At 48.0% G+C, this 22,027-nt stretch overlaps 1 protein-coding gene across 2 annotated transcripts in view; it reads right to left on the minus strand.

Moving 5' to 3' along the window:
* Window positions 1-6,011: 6,011 nt before the first annotated feature.
* The window catches only part of SLC35F3 (solute carrier family 35 member F3), a 372,006-nt gene continuing 355,990 nt past the window's right edge, over window positions 6,012-22,027 (minus strand). For both annotated transcript variants that reach the window (XM_035281314.3, XM_035281315.3), the window contains 4 exons: window positions 14,898-15,023; window positions 12,697-12,889; window positions 11,484-11,573; window positions 6,012-7,732 (listed from right to left, as the gene is read on the minus strand). In XM_035281314.3, the coding sequence (XP_035137205.1) occupies window positions 7,497-7,732; window positions 11,484-11,573; window positions 12,697-12,889; window positions 14,898-15,023 (645 nt within the window). In that variant the 3' untranslated portion in view covers window positions 6,012-7,496. The remainder of the gene's footprint in view (window positions 7,733-11,483; window positions 11,574-12,696; window positions 12,890-14,897; window positions 15,024-22,027) is intronic.

Genomic DNA, 22,027 nt, shown 5'->3' on the forward strand with positions numbered 1-22,027 from the left:
ATTCTCCTACCTTAGCCTCCCTAGTAGCTGGGACTACAGGTGCGTGCCACCACACCCAGCTAATCTTTTTGTATTTTTTTTTTTTAGTAGAAACAGGGCTTCACTATATTGGCCAGACTGGTCTCAAACTCCCGATCTTGTGATCCACCCGCCTCTGCTTCCCAAACTGCTGGGATTACAGGCGTGAGCCATGGCGCCGGGCCTTATTTATTTATTTATTGAGACTGGGTTTCACCATGTTGCCCAGGTTGGTCTTGAACTCCTGAGCTCAAGTGATCCACCCACCTCCGCCTCCCAAAGCGCTGGGATTACAGGCGTGAGCCACTGTACCCGGCCAGGTTTCTTCGTTTATTTTTAGACACGATCTCACTCTGTCTCCCATACTGCAGTGAAGTAGTGTGATCTCGGCTCACTGCACCCTCCGCCTCCCAGGTTCAAGCAATTCTCCTGCCTCAGCCTCCCCAGTAGCTGGGATTACAGGTGTGCGTCACCATGCCCAGCTAATTTTTGTCTTTTTAGTAGAGATGGGATTTCACCATGTTAGCCAGGCTGATCTCAAACTCCTGGTCTCAAATGATCCACTCGCCTTGGCCTCCCAAAGTGCTGGGATTACAGGTATGAGCCACCCCCATGCCCGGTCAGGTCTTTATTTTTTTAATCCTCATATTGCCCCACTCTTGCTGTGTGGAGGCTGACCTGGGAGTTCAAACTAAACCTCAGGGCCCAAACACTTCCCAGTCTGAGCAGCCGCCTCCCGGCCTTGCTTCTCTGGCTCACCACTGCAAAACTGCACATGGAGCACGGGAGAGCTGCAGGGAGGAGGAGTCTGGGTCCCTGAGTCATGTCTCAGCCAGTGCCCCCCCAGTGCAGCCTTCCATCCCCTTCCCACGTCCATGGGTGGGTATGAAGAGGGTCTTAGAAACAGTGGTTCCAGTGGTGGTCTCTCCCTAGCCTCTGAGATCGCCCTGTGATTTGCATACCATAAATTCTGAACAAATTGAAAGGCTTAGGTGGCTAGCTGGTCTTCTATTCCCAATAAGGAATAAACGCTGGGGATTCCTAGAATTTCCTTCTGGAGTTAATTTCCTCTAATGTTTTTCTTCTGGCAAGAGCCTCTCCTTAGTGTCTTTTCCGTGGGGATGGACAAGCAGGTGTAGAGCTAAGCAGGTGTGTGCACTTAGCTTCCCTCGGGCAAGCCCTGACCTCACCCTCTCCCAGAGGGCGTGCCTGAGAGCGCCTCATGACGTTCTCAGAGGGATCGCCCCCCCCGCCCCCCCCGCCTCCCCCCTCCCCACTTGCCTTCATATCCTCACAGGCTACTGCTACCCCTGCTGTGGTAACAATGAATACTAGATTGCGTGTTTATAGGTATTTCTCAATATTCAACAGGAAGCATGTACCTTTTTTCCAGTAGGAGCAAAAAAAGAAGCTTGAGCTAAAACTTAGAACACATTACGTTGTCTTTACAATAAATCTCATTTCCTGTAATTCTAGTAACTCCAAAGTTTTTGATAATTTGAAGGGAATTTACCTGAGCTGGTTTACCACTATTTTAACTTAAGAAGATATTCTCAAGAATTTGGCAATGCTATGTACACAAATATATGAATGAGACAATATTATTTTTAAAAAATGATTTTAAAATCTTTTAAGAGCAGTGAAGAGCTTTTAAGCTCTCTTTATATATATGCCATTGATGCATTTTTCTTTCTTCTTTCTTTCTTTTCTCTCTCTCTCTTTCTTCTCTTTCTTTTCTTCTTTCTTTCTTGTTTGTTTTTTTTTCTCCAAGTTTTGCTCTTGTTGCCCAGCCTGGAGTGCAATGGTGCAGTCTCAGCTCACTGCAACCTCCACCTCCTGGGTTCAAGCAATCCACCTGCCTCAGCCTCCCAAAGTGCTGGGATTACAGGCGTGAGCCACCGTGCCTGGCCTTGATGCATTTCTTATAAGTCATTCTTATCCACTCTTGAAAGCAGTTTGACCTAGGAGTCTTGCTAGACCATAATAAGCCCAGCTTCAAGACACCTACCAGAAAGTTAAAACACACGGGTAAAAAAAATCTCAAATAAACAAATGTTCATCTTTTCTTTGAACCTCTCAGCTCTCTCCCATATATTGTTCAGAGCTCTTGGACTCAAGCAACAGCAGTGGTGTCCTGCTGTCTTCAACAAGAGAATTGATTGGAAGGCCCTTTGGGACTTAGCGAATCTAAAGGATCTGTTTGCAAAAGGGCAGGAACCATGGACCTCTATGATGGGAAGGGCCTACAGGGCCCTCAGGAGCTGGCCAGTCAGTGCCACCTTCTCAGCTGTTCTTTGGGGTCTGCCTTCTTGCTTCAGAGCAAGTCCAGTTCACACCCTCCTTGCTCCTCCTGTGCTGTGGGAGGATCCAAAGTGAAGATTCTGCTCCCTTCAGCTTCCGCAGCAAGAGCAAGGTGCTATTTCAAACAGGGATAGGCATTGGGCAGTCAAGAACATAAACAACCCAACAAATGTCCTTTCTGCTTATGAGATTTTCATCAAGAAATTTTAAGTCACTTTGTGGAGGTTGTGCTTGGCGGCTCACACCTGTAATTTCAGAGCTTTGGGAGGCCAAGGCGGGAAGATCACTTGAGTGCAGGAGTTCGGGACCAGCCTGGGCAGCATAGCAAGACCCCATCTCCACAGAAAATAAGAAAAGTTTGCCAGGTGTGGTGGCCCATGACTGTGGTTCAAGCTACTTGGGAGGCTGAGGCAGGCAGGTTGCCTGAGCCCAGGATGTTGAGGCTGCAGTGAGCCGAGATAGTGTCTCTGCACTCCAACCTGGGTGACAGTGAGACTCTGTCTCTGAAAAAAAAAATCATCTGGTGGGGCAACCGTTTATTTATTAAACTGCTTTATTGATGTATAATTCACACATCATAAAATTCACTCATCTAGTTATACAGTTTATTGAGTTTTAGCATATTCACAGAATGGTGCAACCACCACCACATTCTAATTTTAGGACAAACCATTTGTTTTCAAATTTGAAGATCAAGAATTCCACGTTATGCAACGTCGGCTAGATTTAGAAACACATCTGTTCTATGGGGTGGCAAGTCTCTGGCCACGAATTCCTCTTGCCTAATTCCCTTTATCCTTGAAGGCCCAAGAAAGGGAGGAGCTCAGGGTCTGTAAGGCAGGTGTGGGTTCTTCAAGACAGCTCTGACTTGGTGTGGCAAGGCGGCCAGCAGGTCACTTCATACCCTCTGTCTCCAAACGATCACATTCTGAAGGAAAGGAGAGAGCAGAGACGTGCCAGAGCGTTTTGCCTCTTTCCTCAGCGGCAGACGAAGGTCCTGGTCTCCTTTCTAGTACCCTCCGTCTGGACTTTACTTTTCCTCCTTAAAGGAGCCGAAAGAGAAACACTGTTTCATTGCTACGCCACCACCATGGCAGGTGTGTACCTATGTAACCAACCTGCAGCATCTGCACACGTACCCCAGAACTTCAAAGTCGGAAAAAAAAAAATTGCTACCCAGACCCGCCTCTAGAGGGCAGACAGTTCCCCGGCTGAGCAGCGCTGGAGCCCGGCTGAGCCACGGGCAGGGACTCTCCTAGGTTTTCTGCTTTTGGGTCCCTTCTAGGTTTGCCGCAGCGCGTCCGGGTGCTGGAAACCTTCTGGCGCGGGCCGGCCGGAGGTGTTGCGGTTGTGGCCGTATTCTTTCTGGGATGAGATCTCTCGACCCACCCCCCACCCCGCACCCCAACCCAGGTTTGGAATGCGTCGAAAGGACCGCAGAGTTCTAACCATTTTATTTCATACACGTTACCCTTCATAGTCTCTTAGAATTTTTTGATAAAATGCACGTGTCATAAAATTTGCCATTTACAATATATATTTTTTTCTTCAGACAGAGTCTCGCTCTGTCACCAGGCTGGGGTGCAGTGGTGCGATCTCGGCTCAACACAACCTCCACCTCCCGGGTTTAAGTGATTCTCCTGCCTCAGCCTCCCCAGGAGCTGGGCCCACAGGCGCGCGCCACCACACCCAGCTAATTTTTGTATTTTTAGTAGAGACGGAGTTTCACCGTGTTGGCCAGGATGGTCTCGCTCGATCTGACGACCTCGTGATTCGCCCTCCTCCGCCTTCCAAAGTGTGGGGATCACAGGCGTGAGCCACCGCACCTGGCCCCATTTAAACTATATTTAAGCGTACATTTCTGTGGCATTAAGTACGTTCACATTGTTCAACAATCGCCACCCTCCATCTCCAGATATTTTTCATCTTTGTAAACTGAAACTGTATGCCCATTAAACAAAAACTCTCCATTTCCCCTCCCGCCAGTCACTGGGAACCAGTATTCTATTTTGTCTCTATGGGTTTGACTACTCCAGTAACTTCATATAAGTGGAATCAGATGGTATTTGTCCTTTTGTGACTGGCTTATTTCACCCAGCATAATGTCTTCAAGGTTCAACATACTGAAGCATGTGTCAGAATATCCTCCCCTCCCTCTCCCCTCCCTCTCCCTCTTCTCTCCCCCTCCCCCTCTCCACTCCTCCTCTTCCTTGTCTTCTTCCTCTTCCTTGTCTTCTTCCTCTTCCTCTTCTTATTCTGCGTCTGCTTCTTTGAGGGTCTTGGTTTGCTGCCCAGGCTGGAGTGCAGTGGTGTGACCATAGCTCATTGCAACCTTAAATGCTTGGGATCAAAGAGGCCTCCTGCCTCAGCCTCCCAAGTAAGCAGGCATGCACCACCATGCCCAGCTAATTTTTGCGTTTTCATTTTTGAAGAGACAGGGTGTCATTATGTTGCCCATGCTGGTCTTCAACTCTTGGCTTCAAGGGACCCTCCTGCCTTCACCTCCCAAAGTGCTGGGATTACGGATGTGAGCCACTACATCTGGCCCAGATTTGCTTTCTTTTTAAAGTGGAATGACATTGCACTGTATGGCTATGCCACATTTTCTTTATCCATTCATCTGCCAGTGGGCACTTGGGTCGCTTCCACCTTTTGGCTATTGTGACTGTTCCCACGAATGTGGATGTGCACATACCCCTTTGAGTCCATAGTCTCAGTTCTTTTGGGTTTTCATGGTCGTTTTTGCCCAACAGGAGAATAAGATAAATCTACCCTAAGGCAGAACTTTCCCACATTTTCATGTTCTGGCTTACAAAGGAAATATCTGTGTGTCTCCCTGGGATTTGGAGCCTCAAAGGGTGATGGAGGCGACTGGCCCAGCATCCTGCTGCTCAGCTGTCCCCTCCCAGACAGGCTTGGACACACTGGGTAGGGAGCTCTCTGCTGTGGATAACGAGGTTCTTCAGGTTTAGAGCCCATGCATCAAGTGGTACGTGTGGTACCCTAGGTGAGGGTCATGGGATGAGGTGTCCTAAAAAGGCTCTCGTTTCCTGTTGGCTCACACTGCTTCCTATAGTCCCTGGCCCTCTGTAGCCCTAGAATGAGACCCACTGGATCTCATAGCCCCTGACATAGCAGCTGCTCGGAATAGCTACATTATGTTACTGAAGTGGATAAATCAAACTATCCAAAAAGCCAGCGTTAGCTTAGGATGCCCAGGCAGGCAGGTGGCTATGGAGGCTGAGCTGGAAGACTGGGTAGATTTATGGATGGGGCTCCCACCTCTGCGCGGCTCCCAGGGACCAGTGTTAACTGAGCTGTGGAATTCCTTCAGAAGGGAAAGGGAGAAGGAAGTCACGTGCAGGGCTGAGCAGGGTGGGGGGGGGGCGTGGGGAGGGGGACAGGGGCAGGTGCCTGGAGGGAGAGGGAGGGAAACAGGGTGGAGGAAGAGGCTACCCCAGGACTCAGAGCTTCTTTGAGGCTTTGGGGATTCTTCTGCGTTTCACTTTTGCAAGTCAGTTCTACTGATATTACAGTCTCCCTCCCTTGAGACAGATGGGCTGGCTTACCTACCTGGAAGGTTCTTGGGGGCAAGTGCAGTTGAAAAAAAGCCAGAACGTGGGGAGGGCTGCTTCAGGACGGTCGCAGTGGGAAAGTAACAGGGCGGCCACCAAGACAGCACTGAACGCTTCTTTTTCAAATATTTTATTAATCTGTTTGGCCAAACAGGTAATGGAAACTGAGAATAATAATTTGCTAAAAAGTTCAGGTCATGAATGCCCCTTTCCCCCAGGAAACAAAAGACTCCATGGTTACAGAATGCACCATTGGGTTATGACAACATTTCAAAATAATGTTTCCATTTCATATGTAACAATGTAAACTTCAAAAATAGTAAACTCTAACCCCTGACCCTCTTTACAGATCTATCACAGATAGAATTTTCTGGCAGACCTAAATTGTGTAAGTAAACAGCCTGGTGCTTAAAAGTTTCATAAAAAGGTTTACAGATTTCAGTAAATAATTTTTCAGTCTTGGTCAGGAAGTAAAAGCAACCAGCAATCCCCCCCCTGCACAGTGTACCTTATATGGGTATTGTACACCGCGGGCCACACTCTATACACTGGCCATCAGCTCTGTCATCTTTGTACACAGACACACACACACATATATATAGTTTTATTTGTTTCTAAAGATTTTTACATCTAAATTATAAGACGGCGCCAGTGACGTGTTATGTCACCTCGCTTCACATAGGTAAAGACGAAAATTCTGTAGAAGGCACTGTGATTTCTCTTGCATGATCTTACACAGACTCGTGAGAGCAGGCCAGCTGGGGCTGGACTTATCTTGTCCTTCCTGGTACCTGGCACAGACCTGTCCTCTGACAGCTTTTGTTGTTCATCATCCATTTCTGCCTCACCTCTTCACATCCCAGACACGCTTCCATCCATCATCTGTCCATCCATCCATCCATCCATCCATCCACCATCCATCCATCCATCCTTCATCCATCCATCCACCCATGCATCCATCCATCCAATCATCCATCCATCCATCCATCCATCCATGTATCCATCCATCCATCATCCATCTATCCATCCATCCATCCTTCCATCCATCATCCATCCATGTATCCATCCATCCATCATCCATCTATCCATCCATCCATCCTTCCATCCATCATCCATCCATCCATCCATCCATCCATCCATCCATCCATCCATCCAAATAAATTGACAGTTATCTTTTGGTTCATTGAAATTCCTTAAAATTAAGAGTACAGCTCTGGTATAAAACAAAATATGAGCTACCATAGCTGAAAAATAATCACAGTGTACAATGCCATGTTCGGTTACTAAGATTCAAAACACTTGTCCTGTCTTATCAAGAACGTCAGCCATCCAAAACGATCTATGCAGGGATCTTTTAAACCCACTTTACATTCACTGGAAAAGCACTGAGAGGTTCTTCTTTTCTCTTTTGTATTGAATTGGTACCCTTAAGTGGAAGGTCTGATGGGGAAAAGTGCAAGCAAATTGGACATGCCAATAAATACCATAGAACTTACCGCAGATGACCAAAACTGTACAGGTATGTACACCTTACCCAACTGAGGTTCCTCCCGGCAGGAATAGACCTCCCAGTCAATACCACCGAGTTCTAGAGGAGTGGTGTTAGCGGGCAAAGGAAGGGCGGGCTCTTCTGTTCTTGCTCTGAGGTCCTGAGCTCAGGTCGGCACCGCCCTCTGCAGGCTCCTCCTTCTTCCTCACTTTGAGGCGGGTGAGCAGCTTGATCAACCAGACATCCCACTCCTCTGGCAGGAGCAGGAGGAGGAAACCCAGGCCGATGATGATGATGGCGATGACTCGGACCCCATTGAAGACTATCTGACTAGTGTAGTGATCAACCACTGTGGGAGACAGAGCATGGGGGTTACTCAGCTGCAGGGCTCGGTGCACGGCCCGGAGAGTGGGCAGGGCCTGGGGGCATCCCCCTCTGCCTGGCAGTGTTGTGGTCTTCCCTGGACCACAGGATCTTCCTCAGTATGATTTTGTTCCAGGTGGGCTGGGGTTACCTCTAGTAAATCGCCCTTGACTTTATAAAACCTCTCTGGTATGAGGCCTTGCACTTATATGTTACCTCCCAAAACTGACTTGGTAGTTCAACCATTGATTTATGTGATTAAGAAAAGTGAATGAAGGGCAACTGAGGAGATAGATAGATAGATGATAGATAGATAGATAGATAGATAAATGATAGATAGATAGATCACACACACACACACACACACACACACACACACGACCCTTGAACGACATGGGTTTGAACTGTACGGATCCACTTATATGTGGATTTTCTTCTGGCTCTGCCACACTGAGACAGCAAGACCGACCTTTCCTCTTCCTGTTCCTCAGCCTAGTCAGCGTCAACACGACAGTGAGGATGAAGACCTTTATGATGGCCCACTTCCACTCAAAGAGTAGCAAATATATTTTCTCTTTCTTATGATTTTCTTGATAACGTTTTATTTTCTTTAGCTTTATTGTAAGAGTACCGTACACAATACAAATAACACACTTCATATATGTGAATCAGCTGTTTTTTACCAGGAAGGCTTCCGGTCAGCAGTACTCCATTAGTAGTTAAGTTTTTGGGGAACTAAAAGTTATCTGTGGATTTTCAACTATTCAGGGGTTGGGGCCCCCAATCTCTACATTGTTCAAGGGTCAACTGTATTATTTGTTTATTTATTTTTGAGACGGAGTTTCGCTCTTGTTACCCAGGCTGGAGTGCAATGGTGTGATCTCAGCTCACTGCAACCTCCGCCTCCTGGGTTCAGGCAATTCTCCTGCCTCAGCCTCCTGAGTAGCTGGGATTACAGGCACGCACCACCGTGCCCAGCTAATTTTTTGTATTTTTAGTAGAGACAGGGTTTTACCATGTTGACCAGGATGGTCTTGATCTCTTGACCTCGTGATCCACCCGCCTTGGCCTCCCAAAGTGCTGGGATTACAGGTGTGAGCCACCGCGCCCGGCCGCATTAACTGTATTATTTATTTTTGAGGCAGGGTCTCACCGTGTCATTCAAGCTGGAGTGCAGTGGTGTGACCATGGCTCACTGCAACTGTCACCTCCCGGGCTCAAGCGATCCTCCCATCCAGCCTCCTGAGTAGCTGGGACTACAAGCGTGCACCATCATACCTGGCTAATTTTTTTTTTTTTTTTTTTTTTTGTAGAGACAGGGTTTTGTATGTTGCTCAGGCTGGTCTAGAACTCCTGGGCTCAAGCGATCCTCCCACCATGGCCTCTCAAAATGCTGGGATTACAGGCGTAAGCCCCCGTGCCCGGCCTGTATTTTAATTTTTAATACTGGTAAAACATTCTGTTAATTTAGCAGATAAGGACAGCCAACCAGCCAGTCCCATGAGCAGATGTGAGGGAGAATCCAAAAGCCAGGCAATGACTCTGCTCTGACAAGTGAGCTATGCAGCATGTTCCTCGGCTTTTCTCCTCCAACCAAGAGCGGCCTGGGATTCGTTCCTTCGACTCATCGTTAAACCTTTTACATTGCAGGTAAGTAACGAAAAGTGATTCTAATTAATCTCTCAAACACCTGGCTCTGTTCTATGCTCAAAGTGAGTTTCTATATAAGACAACTGGAACATGCCTTCTGGAGACAGGAACACGGCGTGACTACAAATTAAAGATGCAAACAATGTAGGGGGAGTGTGGTGACAAGTGACTTTTCAGAAGCCTGCAGTGTCTGGACCATTTTCCTTTTTTACCAGCTGTCCAGGAGCTCAGGTGCTTTCTGCATTTTGAACTGCTGTCTTATCAATTATTGCATCTGGTTGTCATATCAACTGAAGTAGCAAGGGCAGGTATGACGTTTCACTTGCAGGGGAGACAAGCTAAGGCTCAGAGAGCAGATGAGTTGGGACCACAGACCTCCAGATAGGCTTTGGTGGTGCTGGGCCCGAGCCCCGTCTCCTGATGCCTCACCAAGCCTGGTACACTGCTGCTGCTGTGAGGCAGTCCTACCAGAGGAGTCCAGGCCATGGTGGGGCAGAGAGGTCCAGCGCCTATGGAATGGGAGCGGTGGGAAACCAAGTCATGGGGAAAGGTTTGGGAAATTGGGGTGCCGGCAGGCATATTCACCACCACACGGAACAGGGTAAGGCAGGACAAGGGTCTGCTGTTCCCTTGGGGCGGGGTGATCTTTTAATGGCCTGGAAGCAGCAGGATTTGGGAGATGGCTTTGGAGGAAGCTGTGCCAGGGAGAAAGGAGTGAGTGTTCTGGAGAGGACAGATTCACAGCCCTTTTCTGGCTGAGAGAAGGATGCCTAGGGAGGCCAGGTGTGAGGCCAGGAGGTTCTAGGAAGAAAATCCAAAATTTCTATCTGTGTGAGCCAGGAAAAGAAAGGAAGCAAGGGGCAGGTGAAGACAAGCATCTGAAAGAGCTGTCAACTGTCTGTTTTGCCCAGGGGAAAACAAAGGACCGTCCCCAGTTCCTGGGGAAAGGGCGTTCTCCCCATCTTCGTGGAGGTAGGGGAAGATCACCTTCATGCTTCTTCAACTTGTCGGCATGCTTCTACATCACGCTTGAGCAAATTTTCTCCCCCAGAAAGTTACCTGCAAAAGTTAATGTTTTTTTTCCTGCCACATAATTTCCTACATTTCTTAATACTGATGACATTCATCTCTGCTCCCCATACTGGTCAGAATTGAGATGCCTTTAGACTTTCTGGCCTTCGAAAACCAGCCCATTATGGAGAAAATATTGCATATATAATTAATATCAACATTTCACCTAAATGCTTTTTTTTGCAGATGATTAAACACACATTCTATAGGAGGCACACCAAGAATATATGTATGTATGTGAGAGTATGTGTGCATATGTGTGAGTGCATGTATGCATGAGTGTGTGTATATGTGTGTGTGTATGCATGTGTGTGTATATGTATGTGTGTGTATGTATGCATGAGTGTGTGTATGTGTGTATGTATGCATGAGTGTGTGTATGTGTGTATGTATGCATGAGTGTGTATATGTGAGTGTGTGTATGTGTGTATGTATGCATGAGTGTGTGTGTGTATGTATGCATGAGTGTGTATATGTGAGTGTGTGTATGTGTGTATGTATGCATGAGTGTGTGTGTTTATGTATGCATGAGTATATTTGTGTGTATGTATGCATAAGTGTGTATATGTGTGTGTATGTATGCGAGTGTGTGTATGTATGCATGTGTGTTTATGTATGCATGAGTATATGTGTGTGTATGTATGCATGAGTGTTTGTATGTGTGTATGTATACATGAGTGTGTGTATGTGTATGTATGCATGAGTGTGTATGTGTGTATGTATGCATGAGTGTGTGTTTATGTATGCATGAGTGTGTATGTATATATGCATGAGTGTTTGTGTATATGTGCATATTTATACATGAGTGTATGTGTGTGTATGTATGCATGAATGTGTATATGTATGTGTGTATGTATGCATGTATGTGTGTATGTATGCATAAGTGTGTGTATATGTATGTGTGTATTATGCATGAGTGTGCATATGTGTATGTATGTATGCATGAGTGTGTGTTTGTGTGTAAGTGACTGAGTGTGTGTGCTTATGTGCAGATGTAGAAAGCCAAATAGGTTTACCTGCGTTCACAGGTACACTGAGGACGATTCCAAGAGACATCAGAGTGGGATATGTGACAGCAATTCCAAAATTTAATACAATATTGAATGCTGAAATAAAGAATGTAAACAACGGATGTTATTCACGACTGCTCTGTACTTTACCTCCCTGCTGGCCTGTCTGACCCGGGTTTTCCTAATGAAGCCGGAGTCATAGGAGTTACAATGACCCTTTGCTCTTATTCAGTGAGCTCAGAGTTCCTCTGGGGGCTCCAGGGCTTGGTATCAGGAGCAGACACTCCGAGTACTCAGCCCCTCTGTTCCCTGGGTTTTGAAGACGGGGAATAAGTTTGAAAATGGTAACCACTGAAAGGCGACTGGGACTATCTTACCAGCTCTGCTTTTCTCTGCATCTGACACTGCTTCTGGGATAACTGCATGAACAAGAGCTCTGGGTTTTTTTTTTTTTTTGTTCGTTTAGGCAGGCTCTTGTACTGTCACCCAGGCTGGAGTGCAGTGCACAGTGGTGCAATCATAGCTCACTGCAGCCTCAGCCCTTCTGCTCAAGTGATCCCCTCACCTCAGTCTCCTGAGTAGCTGGGGCTACAGGTGCACCCTACTACACCTGGCTAATTTTTAAATGTTTATTGGAGATGAGGTCTCACCATGTTTCCCAGGCTGGTCTAGAATTCCTGGGCTCAAGTGATCTTCCCGCCTCGGCCTCCCAAACTGCTGGGATTACAGTCATGAGCCACTGTGCCTGGCTGGGATATGTTTTTGGATGGAAACTAGATAAGTCACCTCCTTGGTTGCATTTCTGCTTAGTTCTAGACTTATATCAAGTAATGGAGACAGTGATGATGACATTAATAATAGTGGTAATTGATAGATTTATTGAACAGTGACACTTGGCAGGCAGTGCTCTGGGAGCTCTGCAGGTATTAATTTACCAACTCTTCACTGTGCTTAGTAGGTAACATGCCACACACTGGGCTACTCGTTCACTGTTCAGAGCAGCCGTGACCACTCTGGCTACTACATTGACTCTGGTTCTGGAATTCGAATCCAATGTCATCATTTCAAAGACTGCTTTGTGAAACAGAAAGATCGTGAAAACCAGTGAGAAGTAAAGAATAGCCATGAGCACTGTTCCTCCTTCAGGGAACATGTTTGCTAAGGGTCCTGTGTTGGTGATTGCTTTCTGGGGATTCTGGACAGGGCGGTCACCACTTACTCAATAAGAGAACTGAAAATCCACAAAGGTTTCCCCATGGAATGTCATCAAAAGAGCTCCAGTATTCCACTTTGGTAAAGTAGAGGATGATAGGAATGCAGGTGATGAAGAGGATGTTAAACACACCCAAGATGGACAAAAATAAGGCGGCTTCTCCGAACTTAGCACTGCCCAGGAGGAGCTTGAACAGAACCTGCAGGGGAAAGCAGAGGAGGATGAGGTGAAGGCTCACCTCGGACCCCAGCGTGATGTAAGTGAAGCAGAGTTCACTCCACAACGCTGGGGTTGCACTGCCGGATGGAAACCAGATTCCGGTGAATTCCATGGGATTTGACCTCTGTTCAGCTGCACACATATTCGAATCTCAGTGACACGGCAGCAGAGAGCTGCTCTTCGGCTATCCAGAAAGGATCGTTAGCAGTCATGGGTTTTCATTCTAGGTTTGATTTGTCTGTGTTGTGTTCCTGACACCACATCATTCAAAAACATCTGCCATGATTATACATCCTCTCAGAGACCCCTAGGAGTGATCCTCAACTCTGCGTAAGCAGGTCAAACACCATTGCTCCCAAGAAAGAGCGCTCTGGCTGCAAAGGTATTTTCTGTAAATCAAGGGTGGAGGGATTTTGCTCATCTCTGCTCCATCCCCCCATGTACATTCCAGAAATGGCATGGGTTTTAGTGGAATGCACCAAACTTTGGTTTTTTGCACCTGTTCTTGTTTGTACATGATTTCAGGTGCTTGGAAGGCCGGGAGGAGAGGGCGAACGTGATGGGAGCAGCCCGGAGCTGAACTGAGAGACTCAGATGGTCCCAGGGCAGCTCCTGTGCTGAGCGAGCTGTGGTCTAATTTGACTCTCTGCATTGTGGTTCCTCTTACTTTTCCTGCTTTCTCCTTCTTCAGCCATTTCCCAACTCATTCATGTATTTCGTGGCAAATGTGCAGGAAGTATGGAAGGGGAAATAATGGCTTTCGGCCTCTCATCTAGGAGTCCCCTTGGACAAGTTGCAGGTGGTAGAGGAGTGGGAGACGGGAATCTGAATCAGAATACTGTGTTCATTGGGGATTGTGTTTCTCCGTGTTTTTTTGCTCCTCATTAGGCCACAGCTATTTGAGTCTAGAGGAGTGTATGTAGCCTTCTAATATTTTCTACATTTGCACAGTTGCTAGAGTCTCTGAGTGGTGCTAGGTTATCACATCTCCTCAGTGAGAGGTGTTCAGAGAAAGACAAGGACGTGTGTGTCTTCCTCTGTGGGAGGTGAGGGCAGGGAGATGATGAAGGATAAGGCTGAGTTATTTCACTTTCCCAAAACCAGAACACATGGTACTCACAAAGCTGGGGAAAAAATGTCTTTTCTTATGACTCTCTTCAGTACTTAATTATATCCTACTGTCTGGATCCACAAAGGATGACAAGTCTCCAAGCTAAAATCTCATTTCTCGTTGAATGTTCTTGGTCAGTTCTCCAGCTTGGAGTCCTGAAAATACTTGCATTCTCTACTCTGGGTCTTCGGAGGAAGAGAGAAGAGAGGGGAAGTGAGGGGGAAGAGCAGCCAGGAGGCTTGATCAGGCGCGGGGTGAACAGAGGAAGGGACTTGAGTGTGGGAATAAAAATTTGTTTCCTCCAGACCTGAAGTTGGGAAGTGCTTTCCAATGGTTCCCAACATTTCATCAAAATGTTTCATAATCCCAACATTACTGCTGTTACACTTTTATTTATTTAGCCTTCCAGCCAGTACTTGAAATGCATATGGATTCATAGTGAACAGTGGTGGCTGCAGAAACGGTGTGGGCAAAGATTTACGTGACAAAGCTGCGCCAGACATTCAAGCCTTCCCGCCTTACAGGGTGGCAAACGACCTGAGCAAACACTGAGCTTGTTCGCTGCCAATAATGAAGACAGGAATCTGACTCTGCTGATGGGCACCACTCATTTTATCCCAGATGCTGCAACCGTGTGGCTACAGAGAGAAAGGCCCAGAGAGCCAAAACCAAGAGCAGTGGCACACCTCCCCCTTGCCCTTGGCTGAAGTCTCTGCCTGTTGCACAGTTGACTTCAGCTATCTAGACCTGCCCATCTTCAAGCATGAGCATCAGCAGAATCAGAAGGTCTTGAAAAGAAAAGGACCAAGCATCTAGATCCGGCTGTGCTGGCTGAGGAGAGCCAAGCCAGCCGAGAAAGTTCACTCCCCGTGCGTACCTTGTAGAGGGCAGACATGGATGCTGAGGCCACCACAAGCGCGATGCCGATGACGGAGTGGCTGTGGAAGCCATCAGCGTAGGTCATCATCACAATGCCAGCGATGGCGAGGATGGCGGCCACAATCTGGACGGATGGAAGAAAACGCTAGTCAGGGAAGTTGGGATGGAGCCAGACGGACCACGCGAGCGCCAAATGTGCGTGGGGTTCAGCCACGTGAGGGGAAAGTGGCATCTCCTGTTTCTTCTTCCTTGGGGGAGCAACAGGCACAGGCTGACTCCTGTCTAAAATGTCGTTGCTGCTTAGAGAGGGCACTTAGCAAAGCTTGGCTTGACCAAAGACCCGGGACCGCTGTCAGCCAGGAATGGGTGGCATGGGGTTGGCCAGTCACTGGGATTCTTGGGAGTCTGAGAAGGAGGTGGTCATAGTTGCAGTGGCAGGTTATCTGGTCGTGACAAGGCCTGGTGGAGAGTCCCTGGGCAGCCCCTGGAAATGACCTGCATTACCTCCCAGCCTTCTGAAAGTCCCCCCCTGTTACCTTGCTTTTATGTGTTTCATGTCTCAACAGAAAAGCCACCATGAGGACAGCACATCTTGTCCTGTTTTCTACCCCAGCAGTGAGGCCTGACAGAATGTTACCTGCCAATCAAGGCTACAAACAGTGACCTAACCTAGGAGGTGCAGTTCCTTTCACACGTGGCCATAGCCCCTCCACCGTCCCTACCAAGGCTCCCCTCAGTCCTGTTATTGTCCTGATACTGACTGCTCAGATGGGACGGAGGCTTCACGGAGATGGACACATTACTCTTGTGCAAAGTGAAATCGCCGGAGTGAATAGAAGCTAAAACATCTGGGACAATACTCCTCAAAGGAGAAAATGCACCGGCAGACAGAATCAATCCAAGGGACTGATCCGAGGTAGCCATGAGGCTGCAGGAATGTCACCGGGTGGGAGGTGGAGAGGGGGTTGCTGTCAGTAGAACATGTGTGGAGAAGTTTCCACTCCTGGATTTACTGAGAATTTTATCCCTCTTGTGAATCATTCAAAATCAACTTCAGTTATCTAAAATGATATCAGATAGCTAAGGTCAACTGCGTGATCGTAGGATACATGTTTCTATGTATTTTCTCATTTTACCCTCACAGTAGATATGGTCATTCACCTCATTTTGTAGACATGAAAACCTAGACTCACAGAGGTTAAGTAACTTGCCCAAAGCCACACAGCTGGTATGTGGAAGAGCAGAGACAGATTTCAGGTTTGCCTGATTGTAAAGCTGGTGCTTACATATATAAACAGGAACGTATGATTCACCTAGGGAGTACCGCCGACCTACTGTTAGATTTGAATTGAAGTTGCCTTGGCAGTTTAAACATAAGATGTTTAGGTTAGCAAAACATAATGTGGCTTAATCTCACAGAGTATGTCTGAGTTACATACATCTCTTAGCGTATAACTCATGCAATGTTTCTATACAATGCTGTATCCACCCCCAACACAGAGGCATCGAGAGAGCAGGTGTTTCTCGGGTATGAGAGGACTACCTGGCCCAATCTGTCTGAGTGTTCTTTCTGGTACAGGAATTCACTTGCAGTCAGCCACAGCCTTCTGCATCACATACATTCCTATGTTTCATATTCAAATGTTACATGTACTGGGTAGAAATGTTCAGTAAGAGAAATGCAGATAGCAAGACCATAAGGGGATTTTTCCCACAAGAAATTTAAAAAGGGAGAAGTGAGGAAGCAGGGGGGAAAGGGCTGGTTTCTGCTCCAGAGGACACACGTAATGGAAGGCTGCTGCCAGGAACACGCCCACCCGGCCAGGCGTCGGAGGACTCCCCATGAAAAGACACACGGAAGGAATGGAGAGAAGAAAATGGCCCAATTCCAGATGCTTGGTGCATCTCCCCTTTAGAGATACTTTTTTAAAATCTGAGACAGAGTTTCACTCTGTTGCCTAGGCTAGAGTGCAATGGTGCGATCCCAGCTCACTGCAACCTCTGCCTCTGGGGTTCAAACAATTCTCCTGCCTCAGCCTCTCGAGTAGCTAGGATTAAAGGCACATGCCACCATGCCCAGCTAATATTTGTATTTTTGTGCAGATGGGGTTTCACCATGTTGGCCAGGCTGGTCTCGAACTCCTGACCTCAGGTGATCCACCACCTTAGCCTTCCAAAGTGCTGGGATTATAGGTGAGAGCCACCGCGCCCGGCCTAGAGCTACCTTTTATTGAGCCTTTCCAGGCTTACGGCTGAAGTTGGAGGAAGTGAAGGACAGTGAGGGGTTATTTTTTTCTGAAGACTTGCAGGGCAGATTTCCAACCTCTTCCTCTCTTCTCTATTGATTAAATAATAAACAGCTAAAAGCTTCTGCCTGGGCTACACTGTGTGGCTAAGCTGGGGGAAGGGACAAGGGGGTAGGAAATGAGAGCATGGTTGGCCATTTACCTTTTGGTCGTCGAGGAGATAAACATCAGAGGAGCCTGTGCCACCCCATCAGTTCATCCCGACAGGCTGGGCGGGGGACTCTGAGCTCCTCCTCCACCTCCTGGCCTTCTCCTGGGGGTCCCACCCACAAGGAATAGTGTTGACACCCCTGACTGTGGGGCTCCCACTCTCTGGACATCAGCAGCCCTGCCAGGACCGGACCCACGTGCTGGGATGTGAACTGGGGCTCCTACCTCACTCTCTATACCCCGCGGAGCACAGCAGGGTTGGAACATGCTCTGTGCCTTTGGGAGCAGAGCCCAAGGGTCCTTCCTGATGCCTGGAATTCCTGTGAAATTTCCAGTTCTATCTTTTGAAAAGTATGTGCATATGTTACAGTTGACAACCTGACATGTCTGAGTTTCTTGGTTTTCATGTGACAATATTTTTCTGCCCATTTCCTGCACTAAAACAAACTCTCTAGGAAGGCCAGTCAAGTCTGGCCCATGGTTCCCTGAGCTCCACGCACCCCTTCTCCCTGCTGTGGCCCCTGGGGGGATGCTGAGGGTGGGTGTGGGATCATGACAACGGAGCTTCCCTCACCCCCCCCAATGCCTCTCCTTCCTTATGCTTTCCCTGATCCTCAGTGCTCCTCACAGAACAATTCTAAAACAAAGACTGATGGGTCACAGCGGCCCAAGCCCAAGATGGGTAAGAGCCACCACCTCTGCTTTGCATGGGGGACAACTAGCTGGAGGCGAGGAAGGAACACAGGCTGGGGGCTGCTGCTTGGCGTCTTCATGTCCTCACCCAGCGTGGTGACCCACTGTCATAACCTGCCCGGCTGCCAGCGCCCCGGATCTGAGTCCCACACACCTAGACCCGAGTCACTGACACGTCACTCATCTCCAGGATGGTTCTGCTCCTGCTCCCCTGTGGGGAGGGAAGGGGAAGGCGAAGAAACCCTTGAGCCATAAAGAGGAGAGAGGTGGGTTGATGTCGCCCTAGGTGAAGTCTAGTCACCGTTCAGACGAGGGCTCCTCCCGCTAGGTCTTGCTAAAATGTGGCAAGGCCTGGTGCAGTGGTTTATACCTGTAATCCCAGTGCTTTGGGAGGCTGAGGTGGGCAGATTGCTTGGGCCCAGGATTTTGAGACTGGGCAACATAGTGAGACCCCGTCCCTGCAAAAAATTAGCTGGGTGTGGTGGTGTGCACCTGTGGTACCAGCCACTCAGGAGGCTGAGGTGAAAGGGTCACTTGAGCCCAGGAGGTTGAGGCTTCAATGAGTTGGGACAGCACCACTGCAGTCTGGGCAACATAGTGAGACCCCGTCTCGCAAAAAAACAAAAAAACAACAAAAACCCCAACAAAACATGGCAGGCTGCATGTTCTCTGCCCAACATAACCCCATTTGGAAGCTTTTTATATTTGCACAGCTTGGGTCAATTTTACACATAGGAAAATGGGCTGATTTTTAAACATCCTTCCCCCAGTTCTTTCCCTCACAGCTCCTGGACTGCTCTCATTGACTCAAGTAACACTGGAGTTTGGAGGGAAGGGAGGGATCCTCTAGTCCACTCCTTCTGTGTGCGAGAGTAGACGGTGGCCTGGGCTGTGGGCTCCACCACTGCCTGTTCTCTGTGTCTTCTGCCATGCTTGGCTCAGGTGGCAGAGGGCAGCCCCCCGTGCAGAGGGGAGTCTGGGCCAGACACACAGGTACTGTTTGGGGATGGGTCACCCCTTTTGAAACACGGCCAACGTTTTGATTATTGGAAACATCAGCTGGAATCTGAGATGGGAACTGATCTTGGAAAAAGGTCCATGATCCCCAGGAATGTGCCACTGGGGTTTGAGGACCCCGTGGATGACTTCTTAGCTCACCTTCCGGCTCCTTCCTATGTCTCTCCTGGTTTGAAGGCCCTCACTGTGATGGGTGGTCCTGAGAAGCCCTGAACAATCAGCGAATCTCACCTCCCATTTCCCTTGACATGGAGGCTTGGGGTGGTCTCACTCAGTCTGACCGCAGCTGGTGGGCAGGGTACACCCGGGGCTCTGCTGCTCTCATCCTACTCTTGCTTTTGCCACATTAAACTGCCTCTCTAAATCTTCATCCACCAACAAGAGAATTGGGCTGATCCATCAACCCCGTCTAATTGAGAAGGAATAAGAAGAATAACAACATTGAGAAAAGACACCATTTATTGAGTGTTACGTGGGAGGCATGCATCATTCTATTCTCACAACTGTTTTCTAAGATGAGGACTAATATTCGGCCCATTAAACAAAGGCTCAGAGACACTTACTAGTTTTCTCAAGGTTCAACAGCCTATAAGAGTGGAGCCAAGATCTGTGACCTCGTCACTTGACTCTAGCCTGGGACACCTCCATTGCTGAGCTAGAACCCTGACGTGGAGAGCCAGGGCACATATAGAAAGCACACCTAAGCAGAGAGTCAAATGGTGACACAAGACCAGCTTAACTCCTTCCAAACAGACACCGCAACAGCTTCTCACCCTCTTGTACTATATGTGGTGAGGAATCTCCCCAGCATGGTAAGATAAGTTTGCTTCTTTCTGGATCTGTGCACATGACCTACACCTACTGATGTTTTCCAGGAACTGCAGCCCTTGTGGTTTGAGTAACTGCCTTAATAACACAAGTCTCCTGAGCAGACAATTCCACAAACATAAGGCTGGGCCTTCATCATGGTTTTGATGCCTGCTTGACTTGCAAGCTCATACGCTCAGCCCTCCAGGATGGAGGACCATGTTAATTCTCTTCGGTCCTTGGAAATCACCCAGTGGACAGTGCTATGCTACCCAGCCCTCTGAGTGAAGTCTTAGTGGTCCCATGTATCAGTTAGATATTATCTTGGAACTAAATCTCCATCTGTTCATCAAGGAGAATCTTTCAGTCCCTTTGGCATGTGGCAGTGCCTCATAGATTTTGCTAGCGCTCTGAACTCCCAAAGAAAAGAGGGAGCTCCAACACAACCTGTGGCAGGAAGCTCTTAGACGCACTTCTAAGAGGAAGAGTGATTATTAGAGAGACCCACAACTGCACAGAGCTTTGCAAGTTACAAAATGCTATCAGTGCCATCACCGACACTGGCTCCTGGGACCCTCATTCAGTGTCAGTCTGGTACCAGAGTCCTTCGACACAAAACTTTGCTCAGTACACAGTGATCAGCAACAGACCAAACCAATCAAGTGGCCAGCATGGCCAGAATGTGCCATATTCTGAGGATGTTTGTTGGGTGGGGCTTGGGTGGGGGTCTTATCCATGTATAACAATAAAAACCTGGAAGCATTATATTGCTTTCTATGAATTTAGGAGTATTTTTCAAGTTTTTCACACCTCCTTCTCTTAAACTCAAAAAAAAAAAAAAAAAAGGGTTTCTTCTGCTACATGCAGAATTAACCTTGAAGCGTCTCTTCCCAGGAACAGGGTCTCATTTGGAATTTTCTTGGGACATCTGAGTCACGCCAAAAATTTCCACAAATTCTCCTGGCTCTTTACATCAAAATAAAGTCAGGAAGGGCATGAGTGGGTGGCAGGAAGGCCCAGACATTCAAGTTTTCAGCATCAAATCAGGCCGGCTGCTGGGTGGCTGTGAGAGGGACCTGCATTTCTTGCAGAGATGCATCAGATCATTTATTTGCTGAAAGCTTTTCTGGTGGCACAGAGTGAGTTTTTATTCCAAAATTAACAGTAAGCCTCAAAAACAAATTTTCCCCCTACTGCAAGCTAAAAATACAACTCACAGTTGACTCATGTCCCCACTGCTGTTTGGGTAACTTAGGTGGGTGTGAATGCACCCTTAGGGTGATGTCATTGTTCCCAGGACAGTGAGGGAAGGACGGAAGTAGAGGGCCCGGCAGCCAGCAGGGTTTGCTTTCATGGGACTGCCCATCAAACCGGCTGTTAGCTTTGTGGCTGAAGGGGAAAGCCGTACACTTTAACTACAAGAGAACCCGGGGCCTGGCCAAATGCTCTGGCACTGTTTTGTGGCAAGGGGCAGTAGCAGCTCCTGGCCACCAGAGGGAGCCTGTCAGAAATCACTAGGGTTCTGCCCTATGCTAAACGTCACCTGTTTCTTTCATTGGGGGGAATCTCTCCATATTCAGCTGATATTTGATACTGCATGTGTCCTATTTCATACAGGTGTTATGAAACCCAACGAGCTCACTTTGACTAGCATTTAATGTGATGAGTGAGTCCTCCATTGTAAAATGAGAGGTAATTCAAGGGATATAATTTCACTCCCCCTTTGTCATTGGTTGGAAGGAAGTGAAGCTGGCCCTTCACAGATGGGGCTTAGCATGAGTGTGTCTGGCTCACTCTGGCTGTGTACACACGGCCCAGGCAAAGGGCCAAGACTGCATGCATGCATGGATGCCGAAGGAGCTTCAGGCTTCACGCACATCCTCACCCGAGAGTGGCAGTGTTAGCAGAGAGCTCTGGGCTGCAGAGCACGGTCATGCCATGCACTGCAGCCGGGAAAGCCGCCCACGAGAGACGGGGTGGTGAGCACGCAGAGAGCGGAGCACATTGCCATTCCCAGGCTGGGTCCCCGACTGGCACACACTTTAGGGAATGCTTGTTGAAATGCTTGAAATGAAAGGTGCTTTAATGAATGCTTGTCTAGTATGGTTTGCAAGCAAGAAGGTTGGCAAGGCACACCAAGAACCGGGCCCTCTGC

This window comes from Callithrix jacchus, chromosome 19 (assembly GCF_049354715.1).
Source record: "Callithrix jacchus isolate 240 chromosome 19, calJac240_pri, whole genome shotgun sequence".
NCBI classification, from domain to species: domain Eukaryota; kingdom Metazoa; phylum Chordata; class Mammalia; order Primates; family Cebidae; genus Callithrix; species Callithrix jacchus.